General features: G+C 49.9%; 1 protein-coding gene across 11 annotated transcripts in view; it reads right to left on the minus strand.

The window, feature by feature from the left end:
* DYSF (dysferlin) overlaps positions 1-14,311 on the minus strand; it is a 257,583-nt gene that overhangs the window by 102,230 nt on the left and 141,042 nt on the right. For all 11 annotated transcript variants that reach the window (XM_021001176.2, XM_078149256.1, XM_021001178.2 and 8 more), the window contains 6 exons: positions 9,261-9,392; positions 8,969-9,135; positions 8,482-8,596; positions 7,952-8,057; positions 6,746-6,888; positions 2,657-2,830 (listed from right to left, as the gene is read on the minus strand). In XM_021001176.2, coding sequence (XP_020856835.1) covers positions 2,657-2,830; positions 6,746-6,888; positions 7,952-8,057; positions 8,482-8,596; positions 8,969-9,135; positions 9,261-9,392 — 837 coding nt within the window. The remainder of the gene's footprint in view (positions 1-2,656; positions 2,831-6,745; positions 6,889-7,951; positions 8,058-8,481; positions 8,597-8,968; positions 9,136-9,260; positions 9,393-14,311) is intronic.

Below are 14,311 nucleotides of genomic sequence, written 5' to 3' on the forward strand. Positions count from 1 at the left end.
CACATCCCAGACAAACTGGCCTGTTGGCCCAATGCCATCCAGCCCTCTCTAGTCATGCGAGTTTACACAGACCATCTGCTATTCGCTACCTCTGTGACCTAGGGTAAATCACTGACTCTGTCTGGGCCTCAGTTTCCTCATCTGTAAAATGAGAGGGTTATACCAGACAGCCTCTGAGATTCCTTCCAGATCTATAACTAGGACCCAATATCTGTCCCCTGGCCCAGGCAAGTCACTAACCCTCTCACAGCCTCAGTTTCCTCATCTGCAAAATGGCAATAATTACAGTACCCACTTTTTTACAGGGTTGTGGTGAGGATAAAGTAACACAAGCAACATGCCTCAGAGACTTTCAAGTGGTACAGAAACAATTTACTATTCCAATTGACCGTGAACTCCTCCAGGACGGGAGCCATGGCCTTGCTTGGTCTTTTCAGCACTGAGCACAGGGCTTGGCACCCAGTTGGTGCTTAATAAATGTTTATTCACTAGTGAACTGAGTGATGAATGTCTGTAAGTATGAGCTTGTCAAAGAACATTTGTTTAATGATAGGGCTGAAGGCTGCTAACTCTTCTTAGGGCCAATGCAAAAATAATTGTGTGTGTGTGTGTGTGTGTGTGTGTGTGTGTGTGTGTGTGTGTGTGTACATGTGTGTTTCAAATTCTGATCTATCAGCCAGTCTTTGTCTATGTCAGCCAGAGGTTGGACATTAGCCAAAGAGTTTACTAATCAAACTTAATTATCCAGAAAATTTAGAGAATTGTGGGTGGGAGTGAGGAATAGGATGTGGGGTTAATTGATACTTACCCAGAAAACATTTCAATTTTAACCTGGTTGAAAATCTTACTTAAAGGTCTCCCCACTACAGACTTTCATGCCTGAGTAAGTCTAGTCTAATGACTAAAATGGGCCTTCCTTTAGTCTGCGAGTTTTGTCCAGAGTCTCAGAGCCATGACAAAGGCCCGTATTAGCAATCAATGTCCCATCAAAAGATGGGGGGGGGGAGTAGCCATAATAATTCTGGATAACAAATCTGGACAATTCATAACTTCATAGAAAGTCAGAGCTGGGAGGGATTTTAGAACAGAGAATGTCAGAGCTTGGAAGGGCCTCAGAACAAGGAATGTCAGACCTGGGAGGAGCCTTAGAATAGGGAATGTCAGAACCAAGAGGGCATCTCATCACCACCTCATATTACAGAAGAGGAAACTGAGGCACAGAGCCGGAATGTGACTGCCCAAGGTCACAAGAAATAGTAGCAGAGCAAAGACTTGAACCCAGGTTCAATGATTCTTAGTCCAGAACACTTAGGCCACAAAGTCCAGTCCTTGACCTTCCTCAGCATCTTTTTTCACGTTTCAAACTACTTTTCCATCCCGACATTTGGAGATCAAATGTACTCCAGCCCTGCTCTAGAGCTGACACTTTGAGGGGTCGAGTGACTTGGCTGAAGTCACAAAGTTTGCAGAGAGGCCCATCTCAGAAAACCCATTTGACTGATCGTTCCACATTCTGAGCCTCTGGGAAGTTTAGTCTGTTTGGTTTGGAAAGGGCCTTTCTTCACTCTGTCCTTACTTGTGACTGCGTTCCATGAATACGTGCACTGTCTCCTTAAGTCAGAGTTCAAGGAGAGGTTCCTAGGTAATTGAAGTCTCCTGTGGCAATCAGATTGGGACCCACTGAGCCCTGGAACTTCCAGCCTGGGCAAGATTGCAAGATCTAACCTTTGAAAACATTTTAATTAAAACAGTTTCAACTCCTATCTCTTCTACTTATTACCTGTGTGACCTTCAGCAAATCGTGTCACCTTTGAACCTCAGTTTCCTCATCTGTCACCTCTAAGGTGCCCTTCAGCTCTTATAATCCATGCTCTGATTCTTCTCTCTCCAACATTCTAGGCTTCTCAAGTCCTTCTCAGGTCTGACATTCCACATTCTAAGATCCCTCCCAGCTCTGACATTCTGTGTTCTAAGGTCCCTGCCAACCCCCCATCTATTTTCATTTCCCAAGGGGTGAAAACACTGGACCTACTGTAATCCGTGAGTTCAAATCCCAGATCCTTGCTACTATGTGAAAAGGGATGAGTTACTTAACCCTAGACTCACTTTCCACATCTGTAAAACAGTGATAATAATTATACAAGCCACCTCATGGGGCTGTCGTTTTACAAACCTTAAAGTGCTTTCCAAGTATATGTCGTTGATGATAATTAATAATTTCATTCCCATCTCTGGTCCTCATTTTTCTCCTCTAGAAACGACTAGTTGGTGTCTAAGTTGGACTAGATGGTGGATAGAGCACTGAGTCCGGAGTTGGGAAGACTCATCTTCCCGAATTCAAATCTGGCCTCAGACACTTACTAGCTGTGTGACCTTGGGCAAGTCACTTAACCCTACTTGCCTCAGTTTCCTCATCTGTCACATGAGCTGGAGAAGGAAATGGCAAACCAGTCCAGTATCTTTGCCAAGAAAATTCCAAATGGGGTCATGAAGAGTAAGACAGGACTGAAAACGACTGAATAACAACAAGAAATATATATAACTGCACTTTCTCTGGGCTCCTACTTAAGGGTAGTCCATTTTCCCTTCCTGTGGTATGAAGCTGTGCTCTTCCCATAGAGCTCCTTTCCATCCCACCTCGGATCTGCCCACCTACCAGGGCTCCTTCCAGGGCAAAGACAGCAGCAGCCCCAGTCTGCTCCAGGGGCTCCATGCGACGGCGCCATCGGCGGCGACGGAAGGCATCTGTCTTTCGATATTCCAGGTGAAACTTCCAGCCAAAGAGAGAGGCGTATTCCCATCCCTCACCTTCCGACTCTGCCTTTCTGTGCTGCAGGGAAAGGAAGGAAGAAGAAAGGAAGATGTAAAACATCTGTGAAATGGATGCAATACCATATGATCGATTGGTGTTCCCCTGTTCCCTCCCACTGTCATGTCCTCTTCAAGAACAAAGGACAGACAACAGCAATAAAAACTATGCTGTCCCTACTAGGACCAACTTGCCTTTCCATCATTATTACACATTACTACACTTTGCATGCTCTGTGGTCTAGCCAAACTGGCTCTCTTAGTGTTCTCATGCTCACTATCCCATATCTCCCACCTCTGGGTCTTTGCCCAGACTGTACCCCGTGCCTGGAATGCACTCCCTCCTCACCTCCACCAATAGAATCCATGACTCCCTTCACAACTCAGCTCCAAGGATGCCTTTGACAGGAGATGTTTTCTGACTTTCCCCAGTCACTAGGGCCTCCCCCATCTCCTTATTTAAGTAGCGGACAGGGTGCTGGACTTGAAGCCAAGAAGATCTGGGATCAAATGTCCCTCTGACACATCCTGGGCACCCTCTCAGTGCTCTGGTTAACTCTCTAAGACTCTAAGCTGCACAGAGGGTGCCAACCCGCATTGAAAAAAGGGAGTTTCCTTATGCAGGAATTCCCTCTACCAACGAAATCAAAAGTCCAGTCCCTCTCCCTGTGTCTTATAAATGTACATCTCTACATGTTGTCTCCCCGAGCTAGACTGCAAACTTCCTGAAAGGCTGGAGCAGAACGAGGACTTCATAAATGCCTGCTAATGGACTGATGAGGAAACCAAGGCACCATCCCACAGCTAGTGGGTGTCAGAGGTGGGATCCAGGTGTCTCAGTGCCCAGAGTCAACATCGGCCTGTTGATGTGGTCTGTCTGTCGGTCTGTTGTTTCCTTCCCTATCTGTACCATCCAGATGGAGAAGATGGGAAGGTGTCCTCTAGACCAGGTCTCCCTCAGGCATACCAGGATACCTGCTGTCCTTGGAGGGAGAAGGCAGCGGGCAGAGAACATACAAGTAACAAAGATAAAATGAGGGAAAAGTAAAATCCCCTTCCTTCCAAGTCTGAGGCTTCCTTTTTCCCCAAGAAAGTTCCAGAAAAGAAGGGGAGTGTAGGGAATGGAGCAGGGGGGCAAGACACAAAGGTTGGGACCCATGCCTGGAGCTATAAGAAACATTAGGGCAGAGTGCAAACAAGACTGAACTTAGAGTCGGGGTATGGGTTCTAATCTTGCCTCTTTGATCCTGGGCAAGTCAATTAACCTCTCCGAGCCTTACTCTTCTCATCTGTAAAATGCGGAGAAGGATATCTATACTACCTCCCTCACAGAGCAAGGGCTTTGTTAACCTCAAAAGGCTTAAAAAAACATGAATTATTATAATGATGTCTCTCCCATGACCCTGCCCCATACACCCCTTTCCCCAATCTCTCACCCTCCAAATCCCAGGTCCTATGGAGACATCCAAAGGGGAGACACCCACAACATACATATGTACAACTGCTCTCTCCACCACCACCACCTCCAGAGGCTCACAGGTGGAAGGCCTGGCATAGAAGAGTACCTGGTACCCCTCAGTCAATCAACATGCATTTATTAAATGCCCAGTGTGTGCCACTGAGAGGCATTGTGGTGTAATGGATAGAGAACTGGCCTCAAAGTCATGAAGATCTGGGTTCAAATCACACATCCTGGCTGCATAGTCCTGAATAGGTCATGTACTTTCTCCATACTCTATGGCTCCCTGAGATTATAAATTGCAGAGAAGGCTCTCACCCGCCTTGGTGGCAAGATTTCCTCCCTGGAAGCTCCCCTACACTATTTAAAACCAAAGCCTAATCCTTATCTCTGTCTCCATGTGCTAGGCACTGTATGAAGCAACACACAAAGGCAAAAGTGAGACAGATCCTGACCCCAGGGAGTTTACACTCTATGGGAAGATACAACATCTGCACAGGGAATACAAAGTGACTGGGGGTAGAGGAGAAGACAGTCTAAGAAACACCCTACAGTGTGCAGGGCCTGGGTCCAGGAGTGGCAGGAGGCTGAGGGGCCCTGTTCTCTGGGCCTTTTATCCAGGGGACGAGGAGCACACAGTCTGGCTTCCTGGGACGCCCTGCCTGGCCCCTGGCTCTGTCCCAGCATCACCTCCAGCCCCAGGAACATTTGAGGCTGCTGGGGTAAGGAGGGGGCAAAGTGTCTGGCTCAAGTCACATGCCAGCGTAGCCTGGCTTTGGTCTAGCACTGAACTGAGCCCCTGAGGGAAGGACTGGAGGCTTGGTCTGGCCAACAGACTCTGCCTCCACTTCCCTGCATGTCCCTCCTCAAGGAAGGAAGTTATAGCCTGGAGAATCCAGGTGCCTTCCTCTGTTGTTCTGACGCAGAGCTGCCCTCCCTCCCTAACTTGCTGCTCAGTTGTGCCCAATTTTTCATGACCCCATTTGGAATTTTTGGGGTAAAGATACTGTAGTGGTTCACCATTTCCTTCTTCAGCTTATTTTACAGATGAGGAAACTGAGGCAAATAGAATGAAGTGACTTGCCCAGGGTCACACAGCTAGTCAGTGTCTGCGGCCAGATTTGAACTCAGAGATGAGTCTTCCTCACTCTGGGCCCAAAGCTCTACCCACTGCACCACCTGGCTGCCCTTCCTAACCACCTTGGAGATAGCCACACTTTTAGACATATTGTCTCCCCTTCAGAGCGCAAGCATCTTGAGGGCAGGGACTCCTTTCTCTTTGTTCCTCAGCTCCTGGCACAAAATTTGGCTCGAGGCTGGGGTTCACTAAACCCTTTTGATTGTTGACCAATTTGATCAGACTCTAAGGAATGACTGCTCTCCTAAGCACACAGTAGGTCATAAGAAAGGGGGCAGCTGGGAGCAGGCTGACCTTGGTGGGGCTACAGCTAATAGACCAAGTGGGTGTCACAGAGGCTATGGCTCCTCCATCAGACCAGTTCCTCAAGACCAGCGCACCCTATTTCCTCCAGCCCTCTGTCCCCTGGCTCTGACAGGTGAGCCTTCTCCCAGGTCCCCATGCCAATTCCTACCATCTCCTCCTCATCAGCTCCCCCAGAAACTTGGACGCCCATTCATTCCAGACCCTCGGCTCTGACAGGTGAGCCTTCTCCCAGGTCCCCATGCCAATTCCTGCCATCTCCTCCTCATCAGCTCCCCCAGAAACTTGGACGTCCATTCGTTCCAGACCCTCGGCTCTGACAGGTGAGCCTTCTCCCAGGTCCCCATGCCAATTCCTGCCATCTCCTCCTCATCAGCTCCCCCAGAAACTTGGACGTCCATTCGTTCCAGACCCTCGGCTCTGACAGGTGAGCCCCTGTGAGACTTCCTGGGTGGCTCTTTGCCATATCCCACACAGTGCCCAGTACTGAGTAGGCTCTATAGAAAAGCTAATTTCCTTCCCTGCCCCTGCTTTCCCACATACCCTTATTCGCCCACTAGAATATAAGCCCCCTGAGGGCAAGGACTATATTGCTTGCTTGTTTTTCTATCTCCAACTTTAGCACAGTGCCTAGCACATAATAAGGGCTTAATAAATGTGTTATCTAGCTATCTGTCTATCACCTATCTCTCATATGCCCATCTATCATCTGTCATTTACTGATCTGTTTATGATCTAGCTATGTATCCATCCATTTATCTACATATGGTCTATTTATCCATTTATCTATATATGATCTATTTATCCATCCATTTGTCTCTCTATCCATCCATCCATCTATCTACCTAACTATGATCTATCTATTTTTCTATTAAACAAGGTCTCTCTGAGCAGTCTCGGTCTTCTCTATCCTCAGGACTCCAAACACAGGAAGTTCACCCCCTTCTCCTTCTCTGACTCTGTGATCAGTGGAATAGGAGTGGGATTGACCTGAACCCTCCCAGGTCCTCCACCTGCCAGCACCTCCCTGGCCTCACCTTTATCAGCGCCTCCATCTGGTTGATGTCTCTCCTTCGAAGACGTACCCAGCGACGGCGGCGGCTGGTGTGATACATCTTCTCAGTTGGAACCCAGTTCTTTGGCTTACAGTCAGGTGGGATGATGATGCCATATTCCCAGCCTGGGAGAGACCAGCACCCCGGTGACTTAACATAAGAGTTTCCCACCACCCCAGAGCATGGGGGAAGAGGGACACTGTGGGCCTTTTGCCAGGGAGAAGAAAGGAGTTGTGGCTTTAGACTCTGGACCCCCTGACCTGGTCATCTGGGGATAGGATGAGTAGTTCTAGATACGGAAGAGGGAATTCTAACTTGGCACAGTGCCTGGCATACAGTAGGTACCTAATAAATGTTCACTGATTGACTGATCATAGGATCCTAGTTTTCAAGCTGAAAGGGAGCCTATAAAGTCATAGGATCATAGATTTGGAGCCAGGATGGACCTCACAGGTCATTGGTCCAACACTCTTTACAGATAAGGAAACTGAGGCCCAGAGACGTTTGTACACACTTATAGACAGGTACACATTGTCTCCCCTGATAGAACGTAAGCTCTTTGTGGGCAGAAGTTGCTTTGTTTTTCTCTTGGTATCCCCAGCGCCTAACAAACAGAAGGAGCTTAATAAATGTCTATCAATTAACTGTCTTGCCCAGGGATCACACAGGTAGTGTGTGGCATAGCTAGGATTTGAACTCAGCTCCTCCGGCTCCAAATCCAGTATTTCTTCCAGTGTTCTACACTGCCTATTATAACTGAGGCCTAGTTATCAGTGATATAGTCCTTTTTTGCAGGTTCCCAGGTGGTCCATTAAAACCAGGCCCAATTTAGCTGCTCATAGAATCCTCGGCTTCAACTCCTTGAGGGCAGGAATTATTCCATTTTTGTCATTGCAGACCCAGCACCCAGGCATACAGTAGGCACTTAATAAATGCTCGCTTAAGTGGAGTGTGTTTCCAGTGGGTTGCCTTGGCTTCTGCATCTCTACCAGCATCACCATCCAAGGTCAAAGAGAGTGGACTGCTCACCCCCAAGGGCCAGTGGTGCCCCCAAAGAGTGGCCCCACCGAGTGAGGCCAAATAACTCAGTCAGGGCAGGACTGCCTCTTATGGGCAGGAAGGGGACCTCCCCTCCAGGCAGTGAGACCCACTTCACCCCCACCATACCAAACCACCAGGCCATCCTACCTAGTTCATCAACAGCTCGGTTGAGATCTGTGGACCATTCTTCATCTTCCCACTTCCACCCCACAGGGCAGACGATGTCATCCTTGGGAAGCACCTTCTCCCCATTCTAAGAAATCGAGATGGGAGACAGAGATGGGAAGAGAGGAGAAGAAGAAGGAAGAGAAAGAGGGAAATGAGTGGAACAAAGATGGAGGAAAGAGAGAGAAAGAAGAGCAGGGAAGAGAAAGACATAGGGGAGAGAAAGAGAGAGATAGGGAGAAGAGAAACAGAGATGGGGCAAGAGAGAGAGAGGGAAGAAAAAGACAGAGGGGGAAAGGAAGGAAAAGATTGGGAAAAGAGAAACATAAAGAGGAAAAGATGGAGACAGAGTTAAGCAACAGCCCTAGAAGAATCCCCAAAGTCACAAAAAGCCAAGCTCCTGGTTGGCTGTGTGATTAGGTCAGTGTCTCAGCCTTTCTGTGCCCCAGACCACCCCTCTGTAATCTGTGGTCAGGACCTTCCCCCACCCCATCCCTAGTGCTCCTCCTTACCACATCTGTGTAATTGTCACTCATGTAAATCCACTGGCCTCCAGGCAGTCGAGTCTGATTCTCAAACACCTCCTCCACAAAGCTCAGATGGCCAGCGTCCACATCGTAAAGCAGCCTGGGCCAAGAAAAGGGGGTCGGTCAGAGGGGTGGGTAAAGCCTCCTTCCAGAGGCGTTTATCTGAGAAGAGCTCTGCTCCCCTCCCACCACGGAGTCTGGATACGTGTCACAGGGATGCCAGGGTTCAGGGGGGCATGACAGAGTGTAAGACAATGAGAGAGAGAGACAGAGAGAGAGAGACAGGTAGACAAGAGAGTGGAAACAGACACGCAAAGACACAGACAGGCAGGCAGAGACAGGCAGGCAGGCAGGAGCGAGGAGGGAGAGAGACACAGAGACATCGTCCATACTGATCGGAACGCTGCTGTCATTCGGCCACCCCTCCCTCTCCCTGCCCAGCCTGCCTGGCTGCTCAAAGCCCCAGACTCACGTTTTCTCGGGACTCACAAACCAGTCCCCAGCCCAGTCCCAGCCAGCAGATGGGCGGAAGCTGTCCTTGGGCAGTTTGATCTTGCTGGTGACATCAGAGAACTTGGGGTAGGTGAGGCCCACGGTCCCCCAGGTTCCCATCAAGGCCAGCTTCGTCTGATTCTCATACTAGATGGGGGAAAGGAAAAGGGGCACTGAGCCTGGAATGGGAGGGGAGGGGAGCAGCCCAGGACTCTGATCCAGCCTGGAGTGGAATGGAGAGAGAGGAAGAAGAGGGAAGGGCAGCTACTCACAGTTTCAGCAAAGACAGAGAGCTTCCCCTCAGCAAACTTGTTAAGCTCCTTCCCGTCCACCGAGAGACCAAACCAGAGCTGGACCCGGATCTGAGCTGGCATCTTGGACCCCGTCACTCCCTCCATCGGGTACTAGACAACATAGAGGAAGACGAGGAAGGAGAGAAAACCAGGGCTCCTTCATTTAGCCCTCTGCCCTCAGGCAAGACCCGCCGCCCCTAAAACGGACCCTCATCTCCCCTCAGTCGGAAAGATGGTCCCGGCGAGAGATTTGGAGGCTGACCTCAAGAAGCTAATGGCTCCCTTGAGTCCCTCCCTCTAGAGCACCAGCCCGCTTCACTGCGTGGCCCTTGGGGAAGATAGAACCATTGGCCATTCCAAAACCAACCATTTATCAAGTGGATCCTATGGGCTTGGGTGTGGATCCAAAGACCAAAGAGGGACGGTTCTTTCCCGGAAGAGTTTACTTTCTACACTGATGAGGAAGGACCGGCAGAAGGAAAATGCCCCTGATCGCATCTCCAGCCCCAACAGCCTGTGTGTCTTCCAGCGGGGCACGTCAACTCTCTGGTCCTTTAGGTAACCATTATGCACAACAGAGAACCAGGACTTAGTGGAAGGAGCACTGGGTTTAGCAGCAGAAAACCTGGGTTCGAACTCTGATTCTTGCTTCCCGCTGTCTCTGTGACTTTAGGCAAGTCATTTAAGCATCCGTTTTCTCATCTGTGAAATGGGATGGCTGGACTAGCTAATATCTGAGATTCCAGCCAGCTCTACCTCCATGATTTTATGGGCTGTGAGGTGCAGATACAGTAGCCAAGCCTGAAGGTCTCCCTGGGGCTGCTACGAGTGAGCCCCACTTAGCCCGATAATCCCCGGAATCACAGAATCTCAGAGTTGGAAGGGAACTCAGCTGTCATCAAATCCAAGCCATACCTGAACAAGGAATCGAACTCTAAAATAATCTGTACGTCATCATCTAGCTCTTCTGCTTGGAGATCTCCAGGCAAAGGGTACTCATCAACTGTGAAGGCAGCCTACCACCCCCCACCCCCCGAGGGTGCAGGGGAAGAGGGGGATGGCGCTCAAGGTCAGGAAATGTCTGCCGACCTCCAGCCCAAACCTGCCCCTTCCCCCTCTGCTCCTAGGGCTGCCCTCCAGGGCCAGGCAGAACAAGGGTGACCCCTCTTCCCATGGGTCCGAGAATGGGCTTGAGCCACACTTTACCCATCAGATCTTAGAAATGGAAAACTATTTTGATGGTCATAGGAGTATTATTGTTCTCTTTATCATTATCGTTAATTCAATCCATCATTAATCACTTACAATTTGCACAGGCTCCGTGCTGCGGGCTATTCATACAAAGATGATGATGGTAATAATAGTGACAATAATAATGTAGCATTCACTATCTGGGGCGGCTAGGAGGCGCCAGAGTGCATAGAGCGCCAGGTCTGGAGTCAGGAAGACTCATCTTCCTGAGTTCAAATCTGGCCTCAGACGCTTAATAGCTGTGTGATCTTGGACAAGTCACTTCACCCTCTTGGCCTCAGTTTCTTCATCTGTAAAAATGAGCTGAAGAAGGGAATGCCAAACTGTTCTAGTGTCTCTGCCAAGAAAACCCCAAATAGAGTCATGAAGAGTTAGGGCTGAAAATGACAGAACAAGAAAGCATCCATTATAATCATAACGTAGCTCTCTAAAGTTTGCAAAGTGCCTTACATACGTCATCTCGTTTCATTCTCACAACAACCCCGGGATGGAGATACTACTAACATCCCCATTTTACAGATGAAGAAATGGAGGCAGACAAAAGTTAAGTGACTTGCCCAGGGCCACACAGCTGGTTTCTAGCTAATAAATGCCCTCAGGAAACTTACATTCTGTTGAATGGATGTACGTAGTCGCTAGTCAATATATATGTATTACTACTATGTGCTGGATGGCATGCTAAGTGCTGAGGGTGGTGGTTGTAGAGGAGGACCAAAGTGCCATCACCGTGTCTGCTGCTCGGGACAACCATGAAGGTGAGGACGGAGGCAAGAAGGCCATGATTCTCCAGGCTGGGGGCCAGAAGTTTCCAAACCCTCTAGGCAGGGGAGACACTGAGTCCCTGACACCAGTGCGCTTTAGGGGACAGAGAGGTTCTGACTTCAAATCCCAGCTCTGATGACTTGTGTGACTTCCCTAATCTGGGCTTCAGTTTCCTCATCCGTAAAAAAGGGGCATGAGCAAGATGGACCGGGAGATCTCTAAGGCTCCTGCTTGAAACCTCACGATTCTGTGACTTCAGTGAAAATTAGCTTATTAGAAACTTTCTTCCTGGGACTCCTGAGTTAGAAACACATTTAGGGTGAGGGCACAGAGAGGGGGGTGAGGGGTGGGGGGCAGTTGTCCATAGTCAATACACATTTATTAAGTGCTTACTGTGTGCCAAGCACTGTACCAAGCACTGGGGACACAAAGAAAGGTATAAGACAGTCCCTGCCCTCATGGAGGTCACAGTCTAATGGGGGAGACGATATATAAAAAGACAGGGAAGAAAACAACCTTCTCTTTCTCTGGCCTTACAGTTTCATGACGTGTTTATTCGCTTACTATTTGTCATCTTTTAGTAGCCACGCATCACCTGTGTGACCTTGGACAAGTCGCTTAACCTGGGGAGAGGCGCTTTCTAGTTAACAGTGTGGTACAGCAGGAGAGCCAGGTTGGAGGACCTGAGTTCAAATGTCACCTCTTACAGTTAATAGCTCAGTGACTTTGTGTTAACCCTTAACTCCCTGGGCTCCACTTCCTCACCTGGCTAGAAGGGGTGTGTCAACCTACTTCCCTATGACCTCACTTACCAACCTTGTAACTTTCAGACTCTACCTTGGTCCCCACTCCCCTTTTTCTTCCCCATTAGACTGTAAGCCTTTTAAGGGCAGGAGATGTCTTTGCTTTCGTATTCCCGTCCCCAGCATTTGGCACAGTGCTTGGCCCATAGTAGGCGATTAATAATTATTTTAATTCATTCATTCATTCATTTAAGACAGGGCTGAGCTGAATGGCCCCTGAGATCCTGTCCAGCTGTAAACATGCTCTTACGTATTGCCCCCACGAGTCTCAGAGCTATCCACAGGCAGAATACTTTATTTACATCAAGACCTGACTTGATTTTCACAACGGCCCCATGAGGAAGCCAGGCAAGGAGGAAACAGGCTCAGATAGGAGAAGAGGCTCGCTCACTGCTGCCCCCCCCCAAAGTGGCGGCAGCGCGTGATGGAGCCGGACCTTGAACCCAGGTCTTTGGGCCCCGTCCCTGTTGCCTCTTTGGGGAGGGCTGCTCTTATTTCATACCCTCCCTTCACCACCCCTGCCGGCCTGAGCGGCACTTGCTTTCACCTCCTCGGGGAAAGGAGAGGCCGCTGGCCCAGATGTTGCCCGCACCCCCCACAGCACAAGCCTCTGACTGTGGAAATATCCCCCCATCGCTCATTCTCTCACTCATCACTCAGCTGTGTCCTTTCCCCCCCCCAAACAGAGACAGCTGGAATTCCCACCCACCACCGGGCTCCCTGGGGCCCACCCCCCCAGCCAGCCCGCTCTCCCCAAAATAGCTCCGACAATTGGAGAAATGTCTACTTTGGGGTTCTGCTCTCTGGGCCGCCGATCATTTTTTCCGACCTCGGCTGAAGAGGAGAAACACCAATGTTTTTTTGGTCTCCGCTCCCCGCCAACATTTTTTCTCCGTTTACTCAGGACACTCTGGAGAAGCTCATGAGCTGAGTGGGGAAGACTCAGAGGAACAATTTTCCCTCTATTTTTTTTCTCACACTTGGAGCCAGGGTAAATCTTCAGCTTAGATTTCCCTGATGCTGTGGGGTCTGGGGGTCGGAGCCATAGCCTGGGTCCCTGCCACAGGGCTCACTCCATAATCCCCTTCCCCGCAAAACGCAGTGCTAAAGGGACCTTAGAACCCTCCCCATTCTACAAAGGAGAAAACTGAGGCCCGGGGGCATGGGTTCACCCCAGGTCGAGCAAAAGGAAGGGACGAAGCCAGGATTTGAACCTGAGCCTCGGATGCCAAACGGGGCATTCTTTCTGCTCCGTGATGCTGACTTTTCTTCCGGGAAGTTTTCTCTGATTAACCTGAGCTCTGCTCTAGGGAGAAGTCAGTGAGGCAGAGACACACACTGACAAGTCCTTCTGTCTCGGCTGAACCGGCTTCTTCCTCCATGGAATGAGGGGGTCCTGACATCCCTTCCAGCTCTGCCTGTGAGAGGCACCCCCTCCTGTCCCCACAAAAGAGCCCCGGGATTCTGGTGTCTAAGAGCCTGGCCAGCCCAACAGCCCCATGTCCTGACCACATGCTCTTGGGGCCAAATCGGCCTTGTCGGATTTTTCTCCAAATTAATGAGCCTGTGGGCGGCCCACAGAGAGTGTTGGCTACAAGGCAGCTGGCCCCAGCGCCGAGCACCTGCTCCCCTGCTGAGTGGCCGGGCAGACCCCTCCCAAAGGGGCAGAGGGGATGCAGGAGAATAAACAGAAAAGCTAGCCGCGGACCAGAAACCTTGAGGGTGAGGAAGGCCCAGGTCCGTGGCTAGCTGCTCCCAAAGAGGGAGTGTTCTCTTCTCAGACCGTGCAGCCCCCAGGCCCCTTCTCCCCACAGCGGGGGGTTTGTGGAGGACCCAAACCCAGGCCAGAACCCTGGTGGACCACAGAATGGTACCGGAAGGCAGGGGTGCCTTCCTGTTCCCAATGTGACCCTTACCCTCTGACACCCCCAAGTCAGTTAGAGGAGGCCTGGGCCCCCCCTCAAGGAGCCCCCCGAAGAAAATAAGCAGTCCCTCCATTGAAGACCATAAAAAGAACTGGCTTTGGATCCTGAGTTCAGATTCTGACACTGTCTCTTCCTACCTTCATGGCCTTGGACAACTTCCCTGCATGAAGGAATTGGACTCTATGACCTCTAAGGTTCCTTTCTTATACGTCCAAAATCTAGGATTCTCTCTCTGGGCCTCAGTTTCCCTATCTGTAACTTACCAGGAGTTAGACTAGATAATCTCCAA

The sequence above is a fragment of the Phascolarctos cinereus genome, unplaced genomic scaffold, assembly GCF_003287225.1.
Source record: "Phascolarctos cinereus isolate Bilbo 61053 unplaced genomic scaffold, phaCin_HiC Scaffold_2;HRSCAF=192, whole genome shotgun sequence".
NCBI classification, from domain to species: Eukaryota; Metazoa; Chordata; class Mammalia; order Diprotodontia; family Phascolarctidae; genus Phascolarctos; species Phascolarctos cinereus.